Source organism: Syngnathus typhle, linkage group LG20, assembly GCF_033458585.1.
Source record: "Syngnathus typhle isolate RoL2023-S1 ecotype Sweden linkage group LG20, RoL_Styp_1.0, whole genome shotgun sequence".
Classification (NCBI taxonomy): Eukaryota; Metazoa; Chordata; class Actinopteri; order Syngnathiformes; family Syngnathidae; genus Syngnathus; species Syngnathus typhle.
In genome coordinates this window covers 1,730,698-1,752,410 of record NC_083757.1, presented here as the reverse complement: position 1 = coordinate 1,752,410, position 21,713 = coordinate 1,730,698, and the positions used below count along the sequence as shown (strand labels likewise).

Genomic DNA, 21,713 nt, shown 5'->3' with positions numbered 1-21,713 from the left:
AAATATTTTACCCGACGTTCCCGAAATCTTCCATTGAAAAAAATGGACTGGCAGTTCAAATTAACTCCTTCACTGCCATTGACGAGAATAGACGTCAAATATCACTTTGTACTGGGCCGGCATTTTATATTTGAATGTCAAAATGAATGTTTTGACATCTAACGGAAGAGTACATGTTGTTTTGTGTACGTTGTGTAGATTATGATGGGGAGGAACTTGCAATTGGGTTGGAATGTTCTGGGAGGCATTCCAGCTGTAAGCAATGCAGATTGAATCGTTTTCCTGACTGGCCAATAAGGAACAGAAGACAACAGCTGGACTGAAAAACTGGGTCATCTCAAATGGTCATCTTAAGAACATGCTGGAGAAGCCTTCTGATTAATGTCACAGGGTGTGGCCATCTTTTGGGAACATTTCTTAGGAAGCCTGTTTCTTATCATAATGATAGATTGTGAATTTTTAGAACTTTAAGAAAAATCGAATTGTCTGTCAGCGAGCCCCTATTGGGTCATTGGGTGGACAGCTGTAAAAAAATTGCAGAACCCCAAATTGGACGAACACCGATAACATGAGGTAATCCTTTTCAAAATGGTAATATTAGAAATACTCGGCGTTTGCAAGGCCACAAAACAAAATGGCACGTGAATGCCATGTCACATCTGGACTTGGTTTAAGGCAGAAGCTTACTTCTCCGCTTCCGAATTGCATGCGTCGACTGAGGTTGAAGGAAAAACATCTGAGTCAGACTGTGTTTGTAAAACGATGACGTGGCGTCAAAATTGGCTCGGTGCAAAATGTGAACTTGTGTCTGTACTGCTCGGGTCAGCGAAGTGGCGCATGTCCAGCCGGGTCGGACTCTGGCTTAAAGTCTCCAGCCGTGGGCTTATATGAGTCCTGACAGCCTGTTTATCTTGGATGCCATTTCTTTGACATTTCTGCATGGTTTGATGTTGACTGCCAGTTTATAGCCGTGAGCTTTATTAAATTAACCGCAGCTACAAAGGGAACAGAACAAAAGGTGGGATGAAAGATGAACATTTAGGAGAGTGAACAAAGGGGTGTTTTTTTATTTTTCATGGGGGAAAATATTAACTATTACATTCGGTTTTCCACTATATGGGCTATATATTCCTTGTAAAAATGATATCGCCATTTGGTACGATATTGGCCTGGTTCCTTAGAAATGGACAAGAAAAGAGGAGTTCAACTAAAACAACATGGGACACAATACGTGCATGTAAGCGTAGTCATTCGGAAGAATTATCGGTGCATGTTGGCTCAGTTCTCTTTTCTGGCATGTCAAAAAAAAGAAAAAAACAGGTCTTTTCCATTAGCAAGAAGGTCACAGTCTGTCAGCTTTTTATGTCGTTTGTATCCTGCGCTTGTATGCTATGTGTACTTTTTGTGTGTGTGCACGGTTCCATGAAGCAATATTCTCCAATTCTGCGTATTTTAGCAACAATAGTGGTTGTTTCCACTGTGGCATTTGTAACCATGGAGATAATTACAGGAGTAATGTAAACATCATGCAAATAGGTGTGCAATTTTCAAAAAAGGTACAGGAATTTGTGTTCTTTCATACAACATAAGGCTTACTCAAGATGATGCCAAAATTTGACAAAAACAAATTTTAGTTGATTACAGTGCATCGTTAAAAAAATAAAATGATTTCTTTTTTCACGTGACAATAATGATTTGTCATGATCTGCGCTTATAAATGTTTGCATTTCTTTAAATGAATCAAAACAAATAGACCTTTTCTTCCCTTTGTTGTTGTATTTTGTTTGTGTTTTTCCTCCTGGGGATGGTAAAGATTCACAGCTTAGTAATTAGTAATGGCACGCTTGGGATGCTCAAAGATGTTAATTGCTTCCATCATTTTCACACAATCCCCATAGTATCCATTCCTTGCCATGCTTTTCATTTACCGTAATTTTCGGACTATAAGTCGCGTTTTTTTCATAGTTTGGGTGGGACTTATACTCAGGAGCGACTTATATACATATATATATATTTTCACTTTTTTGGGCATTTTATGGCTGGTGCGACTTATACTCCGGTGCGACTTATAGTCCGAAAATTACGGTACTTGAAAAATTCACACCAATTAGCATATTTGAGTCACGACTTGAGGTGTAAAAAAAAAAAAAATTCACAAAGGCAATTTGGTTATTAGGCCACAATGTTTATTCAGTAGTGTTGTTTCAACTTATAGGTACAATACTGTCAGCTTTTTATCAGACTAAAAAAAAAAAAAAAAAAATGTTACCATTACAGTCATCCATGCACACTGAATGCCAGTCGAGTTGTTTCGACACCTGCTTCGCGCTCACTGCGAGCGTGATCTTATCCAAATGGTAGGCACTTTGAAGGTTTAAAACATTTGTGAATATACATTATATATACTGTATTTATATATCTTTCCGTATACTAAGAAGCTATTGGAAGGGCAGGCCTCTTTAATTGAGAAAATAAACACACAGGATTGGGTTGAGTCTTTGGGTTTGTCATGACCTTTGCCCTGGCAGAGAATATTAATGAACACAGAAGAGTCAGGGCTGTTGAAGGCATCACTGAACATTTGTAAGCCTTCTTATTTATCATTTGAGAAGAAAAAGAATACTTGTGTAGAAGTTTCCACATGTGTCTGCTTTTTTTTTTTTCCCGTGGTATGTGCTCTGCATGTGGTCTGGTGTTTGTGTCCAATAAAGCTTTTTTTTTTTTTCATTGAGCACGTCTTTAGGCCCAAAGCATCAACACGAGCACAAAGCAGGAAGTGGGGCAGGCCATTGACAGCTTAACTGGCCGTGCTCCAGTCGGACTAAAAAGAAGGTGGGCGGGATGGTAAACAGAGAGAAAAAGAGGCCCGGGAAGGGTTGAAGGATGCTAGTTTGGCAAGGATGGGGAAGGTGACTGAAATCGTAATAAGAGACTTCCGACACCCAAACAATCGTGTGCAATCTTTTTTTTTTCTTCTTTTTTTAGACACCTCTTCCATCTCGGACTAATTCCTGTGTTTAAAAATAAAATGCTGTTCACCCGCCCCTCCCAAAAAAAAAAAAAAAAAAACACAAATAAACAAGACATGATGTCATGCTCACCTCTATTTAAAAATGGGCGTGAGAGCAAAAAAAAAAAAAACGAAACGTTGCAACCTGAAGGGAGAAAATTTACATTGACTATTAACAGCGTTAATGTGAAGACAAAAAGAGCTTCATCAAAACTACAAAGGCATTTTTCAACATCAGAGAAAAGATAAATTAATGTAATACAACTTTAGAGATCAACATCAGACATGCTAAGACAAAATTAAAAAAAAAGAAATAAAAGTAGGGTTGATACAGAATAATTATATTCAATTATTTCCACGTTTGATTTTTTTTTTTTTTCTTCTTTACAAATAACATACTGCTGCAGTTAAAAGGAGTCAGCGACTAAACACAAGCTCCTTAGACAGAAGACAGATGCGGTTGATTTTCTGGCCTTTACAGATCCTGTTTGTGTTATTTTTAATAAAAAAAAAATATTTTCATACAATACACTGACAGTTGCCATAAAACAAGGAAAGCTTGTTTTTTTTTTGTTTTGTTTTTTAAAAAGGGAAAGATCTTAACAACAATATGCTATGCAAAAGCTTCCCATTATGCTATTTTTCCATAAATCAACATTGTAACATATTGTTTCTCGTGTTCGCTCTTGCCAGAGGCGGCGGCTCGGGGGCGGCCGCTTGTGTTTTGTTGATCCCAGGAGAAGTGGGCGGGGCTTTTATGCATAAAACTCCTTAGTTGGGGCTTTCTGATAGGCTGCACCGGAAGGTTTCCTCTCGCCCAGGTCGTAGCTGCCTTCGTCCTTCTTCCTCATGCGGTAAACCAGGAGTAGGATGAGGAAAATGGCAAACAGGAATCCAATCACCCCTCCGGCGATAACAGCTGAGAAGCCAAAAAAAATATTCATATCATTTAATTGGTCCATCAATAATGAAGAGACGTTTCTAATTGTCATTCTAATCCACATTGAATAAAAAGGTGCCTATCAAAAAGAAACCAGCGAGACGCGAGGCGGACGGACGGCTGAGACAGAATGGAAGTGAGGTGCCAATCAAACGTGAAACTCAGACATGCAGGATGGGATCAGACGCCGCGCGCTATCCGTCTTCTCAAACAAGGCAGAAGGTGCTTTGAACACCCACGCCGGCGTGAACTCCCGTGAAGGAAAACAGATGGATTTTATTAAAAGCATTTATTTTGAGAAGTGGATCAGGTGGGAGATGGAAGACTACAGAGACATGGGCAAAAAAAGGGAAACATAATTGTAGTAAAAGCAGAAGAAATGAGACGTTCCTCAATCGATCTTATCTTCCTCGACAATGGAAGATCTGACACCGGATTTGTGCATTTGTTGTTGTTGAATGGCACATACCTGCCAACACCTCCGTCCTTTGGAAGAGGTTCTCCGTGCGGACCTCGATGGGCTCCTGAGCCGAGCCCGGGGCACCGGTTGTGCTGGTCATCTGGTTCCTCTTCATGTCCTCCGTAACAGCCACTGGTGGTGCCTGGATTTAGAGGGAATATAATCCATCAATATAGGCTAACGATCATTTTTTTAATGTCCTTAACCATCCAAAGAGAAGAAGGCCGGTGAAAACAGTTGGCCGGCTAAGAATTGAACTGGACTGGATCCAAGTTGCCTGTATAGATTAGCGTCATCTATTGAAGTAGGAAAGAAGAACAGTTGCATCTGAAATGAGCCCAGGTTGGAGTTAAGGTTATCCCGTAATTTTGTGTCAGTGAGACAGCATGTAGGACTTTCTTTAGGGAAGCTTTCCTTGGACGACTAATCTCAAACAGATGTAGGCTACTCTGTTGTCTAGCGGAACGAATGGAAATCTTTATCCTGAGAGTAACTTGATCATTTGTATTTATTTTGATTTATTGACGTATTAATAAATCAAATAGTTCCTCGCCCAGAAAGAGTAAAAATAAAGTCAAAGTCAAAGTCAGCTTTATTGTCAATCTCCCCACATGTCACAACACACAAAGAGACCGAAATTACGTTCTTCTCTAACCCACGGTGACGAGACACATAACACGATAGACATACAAGTACGCGACACAATATAAAAACAAGAAGGCAAAAATTCAAACAATCAATAGTAAGAGAGATGAATAAATAATAAATAAACAGATAACACAATAAATAAGAGGATCAAAACGGAGCCAGCAAGCATAGCGCAAAAGTAAAAAACATCATAAAAATAACAGGCTACTGTGATTATTTAATTTTATCCTGGCACATCATTTTTGGTAAACAGTCCATCCATTTTTTGTCCCCAGCTTTATAATGAGCAAAATACATGAGTGATGTCTTTTTCTTTTTCCCCACCATTTCAATTGTAAACAACTACTAATTTGAAGTGCCTTGACTGACAGCAAGGATGAATTCTAAAAAAATATCAGTGTGGGTGGGTGAAACGTTGTGACGTTACCATGAGAACGGCGGTGCTGCTTGCTGAGGGGCAAAATTTTTTTTTGAAAATCTATTGACCTCTGATGCTTCAAATAATTTGGATCAAAATACAGAACCCTTCATCAATCACTATTGACGTCACCGACTTGCGTCACTAGCAAAACAACAGAAGTGAAACTTGTGTGCTACTGACCTCTGTTCTTAACGGCTTCTTGGGTGTGTTGTCCCTGGCGGTTTCTCGAACTGTGGCCGTCTCCACCTTGGGGGTGAAATCTTTGGTGGAGTCCTTGGTAGGTTCTTCTGCTTTGGGTGCAATATACACCATACTGACAGTCACCGTTTCTTCAACCACTTCTTCACCTGCGCCTGGGAGAGTGTGACGGAAATAATTGGAGCTAACACAAAAAAGATTTGTCCATTTGCAAAATGTCCTTGATGTTTCTTTCACACTGAGTGAAGGACTGAAATTGATGCATAAAATACAGAATAATAGGCATATTTGAATATTTTTACCTGAGCCTGATCCCGAGTTAAAATCATCATCATCTTCAGGGTAGTAACCTCCTGAGCCTGCGTCATCCAGGTATAAGTCATCAGCCTGGGAGGTGGTCTTGGCCGCCTGTGCTATCTATAAAAAAAGTTCATGGTTTGATCAGTCATAAATTAAAAGAAAAATTGCATATGCGACTTTAAAGAAGCATTTGTTGACAACTGACAAAGCAAGCTTGGATCATCTCTTTGGTGACAACCATTGACTAATTTGTATTGGACCTTCTCTATAATAACAGTCCCGCTCAGAATGGGAATTAAAAAAAAAAAAGACAGACAATATATCATCCCATTGTGGGGATCTATTTGCGACAGTTCCAGGTCAGCTCTAAGGAAGTTGTGCTGATAAACCTCAAGCTGAAAGACATTGGATTAGAGGAAACAATCAATTGGCGTGACAGAAAGACCAATGAGGGGCGTTCTTTTGTTAGCTGCAAAAGAATAGACGAGAATTGGCTAATGAGAAATTAGGCCACGCTAATGCTTGTTTAAGACCAGCTGTGTTTGGGCGAACAAAATCGTGACAGGGGGAAAAGAAAACAAAAATGAATTCATCAGACCATTGGACGTCACTATCAGACAACCGAATTCCCACAAAAAACATTCCAAAGATGAAAATCCGAGTTGCCAATTCCCTAAGTATTCACATGTGGTGCTTTCAAGTAATTGTGCATATTTCCATGACAAAAAAAAAAAAAAAACGCCAGCAAGAAAATTGAACAATACCATTCCTTCTCAGTCAAGTGTCTTGCGAAAGAAAGGAAGCCCCTCCATTGCTCAGCCGTCTGATCAAAGAAAGAATTTGTTCAAAGCAACTTTATCTTCATCTTATTGGCTTTTCGTCTTTCCAATGCAACCCCCCCAAGCAAAGCCATTCAGTTTCTCCATTTGCTCCACAGGTCAAAATGCATAAGAGCACAATGGCCGGGTTGGGGGAGGGGGGCAGTTCACATGGTGACAAAGGATGCTAATGAGATAAAGGCAGGCCACACACGCTCGTCACCCAGTAGAAGCCGTTAGCAAGTATTTCATTAATTCGTTGAAACATAGACGGAAAGTAATTGAGCATGTTAACTTGACACCGCATCGCCATTCAAGTCTGGAGAGTGTGACTAATATTACAGCCAACAATATTGATTGGAGCATAAGGAGCTTTTAATCCATTTCTTCTTTTAATCACCATTTATTTGTTATTCTTAATGGGAATCCTCAGTTGCATTTATAAAATGAAGATGAGGGACAGCCATAAACATCTAAAAGTAGGAAACTTTCAATGTCACGGACATTTCTGATAAACTTTGCTCTTTTCTTATCAGCGTGTTGACATTTGTGACTCCTTTCAGCTCTTATCACATTTTTTTTTTGGAGCCGGACTAGACAGCAGTCTGGCAACTACCAATGTTGAGTGCTTGTTGATATATGAATCTTCAGCTATGCTACAGCAGCTCTATTTTTTTATAGCTGTTGAGCAAACATTTGACTCCTTTCATTTTTCACTTTTAATGGAAAAGATTGAAGAGCTTGACGGCCGATTAAAAAAAAAAAAAAAACTTTTAGGGTGACTTGTGGTGTTTTTTATTTTGCAATTCCAAAACTTTTGGGTTGTGCACGTCTTCAATCAGAACAAGTACGGCTGTGCAGAATCACATAGAACCTGTACGTTTATTTTAATTCTAAAAACAAAAATCATGATTCAAAATTAGCCAACCATTATTTTGTAATTGTTGGGAAAATCCCCCATGATATATTGTTGACAGGAAAGAGAAATTTCCTTCAAGAGTCCATCTTGAAGCTTTAGGAGCACACCTCAAGCTATAAACGTCCACCTTTTAAAGAAAAAAAAGTCTCCAAGCAAAAGGAGGAGGCAAACATGCACTTGAGTAAAGCTCATTGTGCAGCCGAGCGGAGACGCACAAAGGCGCACATTTTCAAAGTCAAACCTCTCAACATCCGTCCAAAAAAAAATCGAACACTTACATAAACACAATATGCAAACACGTTGAAAAATCCTGAGATCGTTAACAACCGCTCTTCTCCTGACCTGTAAACCGGAGTGGACCTTCTGGACAAAAGAAACGACAAGGCGATTGAGCAAAAAGCGGCCTGGACAAACGAGGGATGAGAAAACTGGGAAAGAAGGACGGAGCCAATAACCAACTCGTTGCTGCTACTGACAGTACCATAGCCTGGAGGAAGCTGTGTGAAAAGCCCGAGAAAAATATGGCTTCAACTCTAGGTCGGGGTAATATTTACATTAGCTTCTATAGGAGGGAGATAAAAAAGGGCCTGCAGGGCCGGACGGACGTTTGGATGAATTGTTCTCAGCCACGGCCCAAATATGAACTCAAATCCGTGTCAGGTCAAAGGAAGTAGCCGTTCTTCAAAGAATGCATAGCAACATCTGCATCTCCATGAAAGCACCCACGGGATTGATTGAGTATGTGCCAACACACACACACATCCGGCTTTCACATCTCCAAGGCCTAAGATGAATACACAGACACATCAAAACTAACTTCAGAAGGGAAGAGAAAAAAAAAATTGAAAACAAGTGCAAGAGGGCTGGCAGACACATCGTAATTCAGATTCGCTCTGATTTTTCCACTTCGAGAATCTCAGACTTGTGGGTGGGTGACGGAAAAAAATGCAACAATCCGGAATTTTTCGGAAAAGATACTTATTTTTAGACTTAAAACAGTTTTGTAAATGTGCTCTTTGAACCCACTTAAAGTTTTATAACCCTCCTGGGGATCATAATAAGGAACTAATTGGTAGCTGCGGGCTCAGAAGAGAGGAAGGAAGTTCCTGGAGGAAGTTGACACAAATCAAACTCTTTGAGCCTCGGAGTTCCTCCTTTTTTGTTTGTGCGTGTGGCCGAGAGAGTATAAAAAGCACATTGGCCTTTTTTTTTTACTTATTTCCCATTTGAACAAATTCATCACTTTTAAGGCAGTTAAAGTGATCCTCTTTCCTCTTAGACACAAAATACATCCGCTATTAGTTCTATATTACTTCCTCTCAGGAAAGCCAGTCAAGTCCATTTCACGAGAAATAAACAGACGTACTAAAAAAAAAAAAAATGACTCCCATCTCCACGCCTCTGAATGTTTCAAGAGAGGAACCCCATGAAAGAATGCTTTAATAATTTGCACGAGTGGAATTTTTTAAAAGCCAACCTTCTGCGACACATTACGGATGATTTCATTTTGCAAAGCTATCAACTGCTTCTCGGATGGGATTTTGCTAGCCACCTGCTAACATTTCTCACCCAGTGCTGCTAGATCTCATGAATAAGAAAACAATGCGGAGCTCATGTGGCCTTATTTAGAGAATACCTCAGTGCTGTGCTGTCTGAACTCACCAAGCATGACTGGCTTTCTGCAGTGTGCACAACAAGGAGCAAATTCCCAGACCCCTGCAAGCTCCACTGCTCCCTGTTTTTGCTCCCCAGGTTGGGAATTGGGGAAATTCCTCAGCCTGGTTAAATGAGTCCTGATATACGTGAAAAAAAAAAAAGAAGGGTTCATTCTTTGTCAGCTGTGAAATTCGAGACACTGGGAAATGGCTTCACCTTCCAGTCATATCTAATACAGAGGAGGGAAAGATTTGCCGCGCCACGCCATCTTTCTTCCCTCCGGATAGTGAGAAAATAGGAAACTTTAAGGGGAATGTTTGACCTGAAAAAACAGGGAGATAATGTCGTGTGAAATTGGGAAGTTGGGGAATTTATAAAAATGGCAAAACCTATGTTGGCTGTGCTTGTTTGTGAATTCCTATCTTGGAAAAAAAAAAATCAAATCTTCTCTATTTATACGTGTAGATTCTCATTTATCTTCTCAAAAAAGTCCAAGTAATATCATTCAATGGTGAACCTTCCATGTTATGTTGTAAAAAATGTTATTCCAAGGCTCTTTTACACTGAGCTGAGATGAACAGTGGTGCTGTAACAAAGAAAAGCTAGTAAAGGCCAACTGCAGGTGAGAAAAAAAAAGAACCGCAATCAAATGTCAAGTGCATCATTAGTTTTATCCTTTCTGGTTTCCATAAGCCAAATTTTGTTTGAAAAAAAAAAATGGTGTCTGTCAAAATACCCCAAAGATCCAACCTGATTTGTTTTGAAAATATCTTCAGCTTTAAATTCCCACCATTGATAAAATGACACTCATGTTGCCTGATACTATCGTGGCCCTTTTTTTTTTTTTGCATAGGAAGCGTGCTGAGCTTTGAATAATAACAAATGATGATGCAAAACTCACATGGGGATGTTTAAAAAGACATCAGCACTACCGCTTTCTCATCTTTCAGGCCAGCTATGTGACCCCTTGGTTCAACGCACCAGAATACTATATTCTATATGTCTTGTGGTTGGCTGAAACTCAGTCAACAAATCAAATTCTAGTGACTTTTAATAGAAAATATCATTTTTTTTTAGAAAGTTCTTTCAAAATTAGAAATACTGCGGAAATTGATTGCCTATATTTTTTTCAACTCATTCATATTATTGCTGACTGTCAAATTAGCAAGAAGGTTTTTTACACTCTCTTTTCTTTTTCTTCAAACGCTCCATGTTGTTTTCAAACGAACAAAAGGAAGCTAAATAACGGCGCATCATTAACACCTCGCTGTAAAAGTGCTTGAGAATTGGATGGCTCCACTAATGTCTTCTTCCTCACTATACAAAACAGTGCAAATACAACTGCAGACAGAGATGGATGAATATTTCATGTTCTTCACTTTTCCAGCTTACGATGAACTCAAAGCACCTCTGCACAGTCACATAATGATTAATGCCGTATAATTATGACGGGTAGATATATATTTTATATTTTCACTTAGCCCCAGGGGAAATTTGGGGGCTCAAAGATAATTCAAGTCACCTCAAGTTTTTCACTGATGACCCACATTCCTCACATTCCTTTTGGGCTTTGGCAAATGCCCCAATATGACATGAGTTGAAAGACAAAGGTGGAGGAGTGAAAAGAAGCAGATGGAGCAATGGCATGCAAGGTAGGGGGGGTGGTGGAAGGAGAATGATTTTGCCGCTTTGTTGACTGATCTGATACAATCCCCGCTGCAGCAATTGAATTTCCATCCAAGCCTTTGCTTAAGAGGATTTGGATTGGTGATGGCGGGGTGTGGGGTAGTCCATGGAGGGGGGTCGACCCATGATGGAATGGATAATAAAGACACGAAAAAGGAGGGAAACTTGAAATGAGCACTGACGAAGCAAAGTTAAAAAAGAAATGTTGTTTGTAAGATATTACTGCTATGCATGTTATCTAGTTTGGGAGCAAGGCTTAAGGGAGAAGTCACATATATTCTGTCCCAAAATAAAAGGAGAGTACCGTATTTTCCGGACTATAAGGCGCACCTAAAAACCTAAAATTTTCTCAAAAGCCGACAGTGCGCCTCATAGTCCGGTGCGCCTTATATATGGACCAAATTCCTAAATTTAAACTGGCCCGAAGCATTGTGTCATGAAATCAATCATAAGTGGCCCGCTGAAGACTATCAATCATGAATCAAAAAGACTATGGATCATTATTTTGTGATTATAAAGTAATTTGTTGCGTCTGAAGTTGAAATAAAAAAGATAAAATGGAGAATGATTTGGATTAGAAATCTGACATGATGCATTAATGGTGCGCCTTATATAAGGACAAAGTTTTCAAATGGGCCATTCATTGAAGGTGCGCCTTATAGTCCGGTGCGCCTTATAGTCCGGAGAATACGGTAGTTTAAGAAGCATTGGAAGTGTGACATGACGGGAGAGGTGCGACAGGTGCTGCTCTCTGATCCCATTATCCCAGGCTAATCCTCCCCAGCACGTTTCGAACTATGTTGGCAAACGTGTTGGCATGTTTGTTTTTACACACTGAATGAAGCATCACGCCTGAAGTTGACTCGTGAGGTGGAGGTCTTCTCTCAGCTGGGATTGTTTAGAACCTAATGTGACGGGAAAGGATAATACAGTATTTTTTTCTTTTTTTTTTTCTTCTCACTTCTATTTTATTCATGTGATGGATTTTTCCTGGGCTTAGAATAACTCCAGCTCTTTCAATTTTGTGCTTTCCAGCCCCTCCCCACTCACAAAGTGACAGCTTCAGCTCAGATGGGAAAAAAAAAAAAAAAGGTAGAACAATTGATGACTATGGTCAACCTGTCAAAGGTAAAAATGGTCGTGCGCATATTTACATCAAAGAGCAGGAAATTTGGACCATATGATCGTACGTCATACATCAGCTCATCTACAATACTCTCACGAGGCGCTCTAATCCAGTCTAGGCCACAAATGCCCGAGGATGAAAATTATGAAGGCTTTGGGGATGAAAAATATCTCTGTTCTAGGACACTTTAATCCTCCTTTAATCAACTCCATGAAAGTGTCACGTTTTCCAAGAAATGTCGGGCATAAATAAATGAAAAAAAAAAAAACATTTCGCCCAAAAAATGTCTGGCATAAATAAATAAATAAATAAATAAATAAATAAATAAATAAATAAATAAATAAATAAATAAATAAATAAATAAATAAATAAATAAATAAATAAATAACTTTTCAATCAAAATGCAGAGACTGACTCAACTCCAAACCCTATTTACCTACATATGTGGATTAACGACATTGTTGAGTCACATGACGATGACCTGATGCCACTTGCTGGACATTAGCCCACCTAGGCAGGTTGGCACGTTAAAGCTCATCCTATGGATTATTCCGACCATATGCACGCACAATGCTGACTAATGCTCAATCTGTCCATTAATAAAAACAAAGTTTTACATGCGATCTTAACCTTTTCAATTGGAATGGTGCATGCGGTCTGATTTATTTTGTGTGCAATAACAAACTTGGATTTGCAATTTCCAATTGAGAAAAAGCCAAGAGTGTTTTTCTAAACCACTTCACGTGGACTCGGGTGAAAGATTAAAAACAGAATTCCAGCAACTAAGCATGGTTTTGACTGTGTTTGCCAATCCTCTATTTTCTAGTTAGCTCCACGGTCATTTCCAGTTGTTTCCCTGTGCTGTAATTCCGCAAGAATGTGCGGTTTAAAAAGACGGCAGGCTGTTCCTGAAAATGTTTTCTCAGGGTGCTCCACCCAGGGCTCCATGTAGAACTTTACCATTTTTTTTTCCTTCCACCGACGACTTATGGTGTCGAGTAAGTGCAAAATAAAAACGTCAACCCAACTTAAGTGACATCATTTACACAAGTCTAATGGAAAATCCAGGGATGGAGCCACTATCAAAACGCACCAGGCAACAGATGTTTACAGCAGCGTTTGCACTTAACGTTCAACAAAAGTTCTACTAAAAGCCTCGTGCGGTCAACCAATCGCACGTAGCTAAGTGCGAGCGCGCTTAATGGAAACAGAACCAGATGCAATCAGGTGAGTTTAAAGGCACCACTGCGCGCCGTAAACAGCTGTTGCGAGATCCGTCTTCGCCAGATGCGTTCGAGAACTTTCAAGTAAGACAGAAAACTCACTAATTGTGTCTTTATGACTTCACCGCCTAGGGTACGTCAAGAAATCACTGATAAAAACAAATCGTCCGACTCTGCCAGTCTGAATTCTAAAAAGATACTTTTAGTCAACTTGAGGCGGACTTCAGTGAACTCTCTCTGCACTAAATGAAATAAGACTGCTGTGTTCGCTCCCACCGCGGCGCAAACGCCCTGCGCTAATCTAAAAAAACGATGCAATACAAAAAAAATTGAAATATCAATACTCATTGTTGTAATGTGAATGCTTCAATCAAAATACCAGTTTTGAAATGAAACACGGTGCTTACATATTATTTGCCTTCAAAATCAAATGTGTTGAATAATACACCCAACATCTCGTGGTGTGCCGGGTTATTCAGCTGAAAGGCTTTGCAGACAGCATTTGAGAACACAGATGGCCGTTAACAGAGTGCATTAGTAAAGATTAACTTGCCTGCTAGAAATCACTGGACATATATCCGTGACCTTATTAAGTTACCAACCAACCACGATGGAGAAACGAGATTTAGGGTGTGATCAAGCTTGCTATAAGACATTTTAATGTTTGTACACTGAATATGCAGAAATATTTACGTCATGCTGACCTATTTTCAAAAGAACCGCGTGAGCTCATCTTTTTTCTAGAATACCAATTTACTCATGCAAATGCTTCTAAATGAAGTGATGTCCATTAAGTATGCCGTCATTTACTCAACTTTCCTCCGCGCAATTTTGGGGATGGAATAGAAAGGCCGGTTCCGAGATGATAAAACAATTCATAAGTAGGATCAGCACAAATGTGTGGAACGGGTCATTTCTTCCACAGTGATCTCAGAATGGGGGGGAAAAAATCCAGCTGATGTCATAGATGTCATTTTGGAGAGTTCCATGGAACACATTTGGCTCTCAGATCAAGTATAAGAGAACAAAGTCGGTTTGGGATTCTTTAACATGGCAGCAATCCTTGTGTGGAACAAACTATCTCATGATAGAAGTGGAGTGACCCAGCTTTTAGACATCTTGACATCTCAGGACAATGATGCAATAAGCATGTGGTTCTTATTTTGATGAGGACTTGGCCTACTTTTCATTTGCAGCCATGTATTGTATTGGGTCAATGCAATGTAAGATCCTCAGATTTTTTTTTTTCTTTAATCCCCAACAAAGCAAAGACATGTGTTATTCCACATGCTTCTTTTTCTTCCGCCCTACCAAGTGAGACATTTTTCACACTTGACACAACAAACAGCCAGTCAGGTCCTGGCTTGAGAACACCAAAAGGGAGACAGACTTCACACTTTTAACCTTCCCCCAACCCCCCAGCAACAGAAACATCTCCCTCCCTCCTCAATAAGAGACTCTCCTACCCAAACTGGAGTCAGGCTATAAAATCAGAATGAAACTGGGCTGGGGGGGGGACGTCCTAACACAAGGGTTTTCCCTACATTTCTTTGTGTCACATCAACCACGTTAGCACGAACGTTTCCATCTGCTCCGTAAGAGAAGCCAGATTAAAGAGTTGCTTTTTAAATTCAGCTTTTTATTTGATAGAAAAAAACAAAGCTGCTGTTACGGTAGATAGAAAAAGCCCAGTGTTCTAATTCCAATAATAAGACCGAGATAAAAAATGTTTCCCCTCACCTGCACAAGTCAATTGAAAAAAAAAAAGTTTAAAGAGGAAGTCAAAATAAACATCTGAGATGATGTGGTTGCAATTGTGGAAGTTGCTGGTGTTCATAACTTCTGCCAAAGGTGAACATGAAACCGAGAAACTTTTTATAAAACGTCAGGAAAAGCCTCCTAGAACATCTCAACTTTATTTGGTGTTAATCGGATGCAAAGCGTGGCAGCTGTGTGCTGGAAAGCAACCCCCTCGACCAGCAGATGTTTGCAAAACTCACCACCCCCCTCCCTAAATAAAATGAAAGAAAAACGACAGCAGCCGTGTGCCGACTTTTGCGATAGCTCAATATAAGACTTTTGCACTTTGAGTTAATGCAAAATAAAAGAACATCATGAAATATACAAGAGCAGAGGCTGCAGTCACAGAACAGCATCTGGCTTTCCTTTTTCGACGTGACAGCATGTGCTTTCATTTCAAGCCCTCCGTCACAACGTTTACATAACAAACTTTTTTTGGAGCTGGTCCATCTTGCATTCTTGTATGTTGCTCTTTTATCATCTCACATTTTTCCATTGGAAAATAATACGGACATTTGAATGGTATACAGCCTTGCAATAAATCTGCCATTTTGTTTTTTTTAGGGTTGACGGGAGAAATGTATTTTGTTCAAAAATGTTTCATTGAGTAAAAGGTCAGCGTGCAGGGCTCGATTCATTCCCACCAAATCAACGGATACAAAACTCTCATTTAAGACGGAAACTTGAGATAACACATCCATTCCAATACAAAAGACCATTTTACCCTTTGAAATGGCGCATTCAGTCACATTAGTAATCAGCTCAGACAATTTGAAGGTAGTTAAGTAGTTTATCACAGCAATTTGACCTCATGTGCCCTTTTGAGAAAATTGCTGAGCGCACTTTGTTCATCTCGTGATTGCTTCCGTCTTAAATCTCCTCTGAAGCGACAATCCGTGCCTTTTACAGTTTTTTTTTTTCTTTTGCACATTTGACATATTTTGAGAATACCGTATTTTCCGGACTATAAGGCGCACCTAAAAGCCTAAAATTTTATGAAAAGCCGACAGTGCGCCTTATAGTCCAGTGCGCCTTATATATGGACCAAATTCCTAAATTTAAACTGGCCCGAAGCATTGTGTAGTGAAATCAATCATAAATGGCCCGCTGAAGACTATGAATCATGAATCAAAAAGACTATGGATCATTATTTTGTGATTATAAAGTAATTGGTTGCATCTGAAGTTGAAATAAAAAAGATAAAAGGGAGAATGATTTGATTTGGATTAAAAATCTGACATGATGCATTAATGGTGCGCCTTATAGTCCGGTGCGCCTTATATAAGGACAAAGTTTTAAAATGGGCCATTTATTGAAGGTGCGCCTTATAGTCCGGTGCGCCTTATAGTCTGGAAAATACAGTAAATAGAATATAATCAGTTACAATTTATGAACAGCATATAAATAGAAGAAAGCTTGAGAATTGTATCCACATGTTCAAATCGCCACTCGATAGTGTCCATGGGATTTGCTAATTAAAACAAAAACTAATTAAGCCTAAAGCCAGGTTATCTACCACTCGTTGACAATTGTTGCCAAATGAGAATCAATGTCATGTGTCAGCGGGGCCTTTTGGGGACACTAATAAATAGGAGAGTGATATTGATCAGTTTTATTTGCATGGCATCCTATTGTATGTAAAATTCAACTATTCTATTGGAAAAGAGACTTTGGTGCTAATTGGAGCAACACCATGTCAACCTACAGTTGGAACAGCTAAAAGTAAGCATGTAAAAACAGAACAGAGGGTCACCAAGTATCTGATGTGGCTAATTGGACCACCGGTTCTGACACAGAACCAGGCAATGAGCCAAGCGGCAAGTCACAACCCACCGGGGGAAACAACAGGAGGCAGTAATGACAGGGGCAGCACATGATGCTGCCAGAATCTGTCACTGCAAGCACCAGGCTAATTTGCAAAAGTGCACACACACACTTGGAGGTAAAATCATCGGAGAAAAAAAATTGCTTGGAAGAAATTACATAACGCTATGAAGCCTGATGGATTCTCACTTGAAAATAGTCAGAAATCATATTTTAGTTTGGTGATTGCAATACGAATGGAGTTTATTTGATGGAAAACATGATTTAAATTGTGATGCCACCAAAACTCAGTCAAATGATCAATACAGCTTAAAATTGTATTTATTTGCGTCTCTTCTGACGTCACGTCCCCAATGGCACGTGACGCCTTGATTTTTGCTGCTTAGAAATAAGAATCCCCGCAGTTTCTTCCAACTTGACACGCGAATAGTAATACTAATTTAAGCTTTTTTTACAAGTTATTGTTTATAAGGAGAGAGAATAGGTCCATTTACGAGAAACAAAAGCATGCAAGTTTATTTTAAGATGAACACCAGATTTTCTTTTGTCTAATCAGATGTTGAGTGGATCAACGTGACATTGTCAATAGTGTATGATTCATCAGAGTATCTAAAAGCAAAATATAATAAATTCCAAAAAATAAAAAGGGGGGGGGGGGGTCTTGAGTTGCCCCGGACCCGAGTTGCCTTCTTGCTCCCCGTTTTAGAGTTGTTTAATAAACTTACCCTTTCCCCAGAGAGGTAGAGTGCCAAGCCGAGGGTGACAATGAAGCAAACGTTCCTCATTATTCCGTTTGTTTGCGGTGAGCGCTGCAAAGCAAGCCAAATGTCTTCTTTTCTCCGTCCCTACTTCGTCTGCGCTTTCCACGTCTGTCTCCAAAGTCCCGTCGTTCCGCTCGTGGGACCACTACCGGATACGTGTTGCGTGTTTTTTTTTTTTTTTTAACTCCCCCCCCCTACTTATTTTCAAAAGCACTATGCAATTTGTTATGTTGATCAATTCTTGGCCAATTAGACAAATCAATGCAGGAATAAAGCAGGGAATAAAACCAAAGTCCGCCGCGCGCTGCCTGGCTTGGTAAAATCCACGCGAGACACGTACGGCGCTCGAGCTCCCCCCTCTCTCTCTCTCTCTCTCTCTCTCTCTTTCTCTACCCCCTCGCTCTCCCCTCCCTCCCTCTCTCTCTCTCTAAAACTTGCGCGTCTTTAAGACAAAAGTAGTGATTACGGCATTGCCAAATTCTTACAATTAAGTCCGTTTGAAAATTAGGAACCTTGTTATCTGGAAATTGTATTTGGTTATCATATTTGACTGATTGCACATTTGCACTAATTGTCAGATTCTTTCTTAATATTGTAATGCTAGATCTCTTACTGTATTTCTTATTTGACTTTTTATTAGGGTAAGCGCCATCCTATTGTTCGACCAACACAAAAATCAATCGCATTAAGTTGAATCATTTCTGTGCAATGTCTCTCTCTGCTGGTGAATGCAAAGCCTTCAACTAAATGAGGCAAAATAAAATGCAATATTCAAATAGGGAGTTGAGGATGAGGTGACAGAAAGAGGAAGTCTCCAAGGAGAAGATGACCAGGTACCAGATTCTTTTTGCTTGACCTCATCCCCGGTGACCCAGGCAAAAAAAAGTCACATGATGTGAACTGAGGAGAGCGTCAGAATGTTCATTTGAGTCAAGAGCAAGTATAATCTTGGAAAGTAATTAAAAATGGAGGGTGCCACCCCCCCCCCCCCCCCCCCCCTCCACTCCTTAGTGTAAAAGATGCCGGGTCTTGGTGTCCTTGTCGTTTTCAAAGGGCTTAACGCTACTCCAGATTACGCAGCCAATTAGGATGAAGGCAAAGCTCCTTCTGCCATTCAGCCTTGTCAGTGCGCGCGCGCGCGCGCGTGCGTGCTTACATAGCTGCTTTCATAGTTAGAACAATGTAAACAGCACCAGATCTGACTTATCAGACCACTGTTGAGGCACGTACACACAAACCATCCATTTAGGCTTGCAATTGAATTGAAATGCATCTATTGTATATTTGTCAACAAGGATGCATGCTACATTAAACAGGCATGCATAAATGTGTTCAACATTGAAATCACACACTTTATTTAACGATATAATAAGAACAGATATAACAATAAAATGTATTTATTAGGTATGAAGGAAAAATAAGACAGCTTCGGATTCAGATGGGCTCTTTTCTGAGCTTTGGCGCCGTCTGTTGTTCAAAATGGAGAAGTACACCAACCTGAGCAGAATTATTGATCATTTACCCCGATGACACAATATTACCATTCAAAAAAAGCCTTCTTATTTGATTGTAGTAAAATAGACAATTTACCTTTCCCGTCTACTCGGTCCATTGTAGATGATTTTTTTTTTTTTTTAAACTTCGCAAAACACCTCTTCTACCACTAGTACAAACACTGTAACCAGGCAACAACCAAACAAAGAAAACTTGCTCCTTTTTCCCCCCCTGTGCTAATTTTGTTAAAGCTGTGACATATTTTAACTAATCTTTGGAGTGATGAGGTAGAGTTGCTCAATCAGGGAGTCAACACCCCAAGCACGATGTCTGTCTTCGGTGACATCCTCTGATGCGAGCTGCTCTACATTGCACCGTTCTCCTGGAGGTGGAAAAACAAAAATCAAAACCTTTAAAGACACACGTTTCCTGTATTTACAAAAAAATAAAATAAAATGGATTACTCACCAAACAAGCTATGTACTTGCTCACCAGGCACGGCAAAGGGAGGGCCTGAAAGTTTGTTAAGAATAGTTTTACCAACTATTCTGGATGAAAAACAGTTTTTCTGACACCGAGTAATTCAAGTTTTAAACACAGCATTACCATCGTAATGTTCAGGATTGTACGTCAACGTGGATAAAAGGTATCTGCAGTCATTGGCCATCAAAGAAATGGTGAGAGAAGCATACCTGTAGAATTGCGAGATTTCAAACAATAACTTGATGACATGATGATTTTCCAATGCCATTTTTACATTTTGAGATTTGAAGCCTTACTTTTCTCTGTCTCGCGGGTTAATGGCCACGAATGATCCTCTGTCCCAAATAGCCCCAAACTGACCTACAACTGAACTGTGGGAAAGGCGGAGAAACATTTTCCAAGATTTCTTATTATTTTTATACTGTATGCATAACTTACTTACTTACCTAGATATGCTGTACAGATCACAGTTATACAAGGAGATATTTTTCTCAGAGTTCTGCAGAATGAATGCGAGTGGTTAGAATACAAGGACTGTTAAGCGTTTGTATGGACTCACCTTGAAGACCTTTGCTCCAGGTATAGCTGGGACGGGCTCCTCATTGTAGGTCAAGTTGTTCTCCAGGAAAAATTGTTTTATGGCTTTTTCAGCTATTTCCACTCCAACCACTGAATGGCCCATATCTGCTAGCCTGATCATGATTAAGTACAAAATAAGGTGAAGTCATAAACAGCGCTTTGGTAATTGGTTTTAGAATACAATGGAGTTTGTTGTCGGATTTTATTTACCACTTCATATCCACAGCTTTCCCACAGAGAGGAAAAAAGAAGCGAACCCCTGTTCGCCCGGATAAACTTTTGTCAATGTTACTTTCCAGCATTCTGTAAATTAGAAAGAATGGTTATTTAAAAAAAAACATCATGCAAATTCAATTAATTATAGGGGATGCTTTTTAACAATGCCTGATTAATTCTTGCAAACTGTAATTGCATTGATCAAGTGTAAATATGTAATCTTACTCATGCACGTGTGACTTATGAAAGCCAATTTTGTTTTCCTCCCAGCGTTGCTCCCATTCTTCCAGTTTAACGACTCGATCTTTCTGTATTTTCAGCACGTCGCCCATTTTAACTGCGGGACAGAGAGCAAATAAAAACAGCTGTCAAGATCTGTATATTTAAAAAAAAAAAAAAGTCAATGCAATTGCACAACAATCTGGTCATGGGTGAATTACACATTTACCTGACAGTCTTTGCAAGTAGTAATCCGTGAAATATTTATTTCACAGTTTCCGTTTCGCTCAAATATACCCTTGTTTAAAGTACACTGCATTTTGTCTGTTAGGCAATCCATGTCGGAACAGTAATGAAATACATAGAGTCATATGCCTGTGACTCTAAACTATGGGTAAAATGAACCCACAGTTTATTGTTGGGAGGAGCGTCTTGGTGCTATACTAAAAGAATCCAGTAGATGTCACTGTTTCTTCAAAATATGGCTTATCAGAATGTTAGGCGAGTGCTGCTTACACATTTAAACCGCAAGGTGGTGCTAGATTCATAGAAATGTCGCAGAAAAGCTCGCTGTTTGTCCAAAATTGCTTTTTATTCATTCATCTCCCGTAGCGTTCATCCTCACGAGGGTCGCGGGCGTGCTGCAGTCCATCCCAGAAATCTTTGGGCTCGTAGCACCTGCAAATATAAAAGTTCTAAACCTTCATTGTTGGGTTGGGATAGCAGAATTTTTATTCATGCATAATATGCATGAATAAAAATTATAATAATGCAGAATGTTACTATTATACTTCTGTTTACGAAGTGCGTGCAGGATCATATGCCCCCCTAAAACTAAATTCAAGTTGCTCATCCTTGGAATAGACATCACCCTGCAAAAACCAGGCTTCCCTATACCAGCTCGCTCCTCGTGCGTAATTGGGTCATAGAAC

The 21,713-nt window shown here is 39.7% G+C and overlaps 2 protein-coding genes across 2 annotated transcripts; both read right to left on the bottom strand.

Annotated features, from left to right (window-relative positions):
* Positions 1 to 2,164: 2,164 nt before the first annotated feature.
* Positions 2,165 to 18,158, bottom strand: sdc2 (syndecan 2). The gene is made up of 5 exons (XM_061267528.1): positions 17,755 to 18,158; positions 5,980 to 6,094; positions 5,660 to 5,832; positions 4,420 to 4,552; positions 2,165 to 3,929 (listed from the first exon to the last, which is right to left on the bottom strand). The coding sequence occupies exons 1-5, from the start codon at positions 17,812 to 17,814 to the stop codon at positions 3,766 to 3,768; spliced, it is 645 nt and encodes a 214-aa protein (XP_061123512.1). The 5' UTR covers positions 17,815 to 18,158; the 3' UTR covers positions 2,165 to 3,765.
* A 1,013-nt stretch (positions 18,159 to 19,171) lies between these two features.
* On the bottom strand, positions 19,172 to 21,157 carry LOC133144637 (probable thiopurine S-methyltransferase). The gene is made up of 9 exons (XM_061267500.1): positions 21,011 to 21,157; positions 20,788 to 20,899; positions 20,557 to 20,649; positions 20,327 to 20,459; positions 20,214 to 20,266; positions 20,064 to 20,138; positions 19,891 to 19,976; positions 19,753 to 19,797; positions 19,172 to 19,666 (listed from the first exon to the last, which is right to left on the bottom strand). The coding sequence occupies exons 2-9, from the start codon at positions 20,892 to 20,894 to the stop codon at positions 19,548 to 19,550; spliced, it is 711 nt and encodes a 236-aa protein (XP_061123484.1). The 5' UTR covers positions 20,895 to 20,899; positions 21,011 to 21,157; the 3' UTR covers positions 19,172 to 19,547.
* Positions 21,158 to 21,713: the final 556 nt, after the last annotated feature.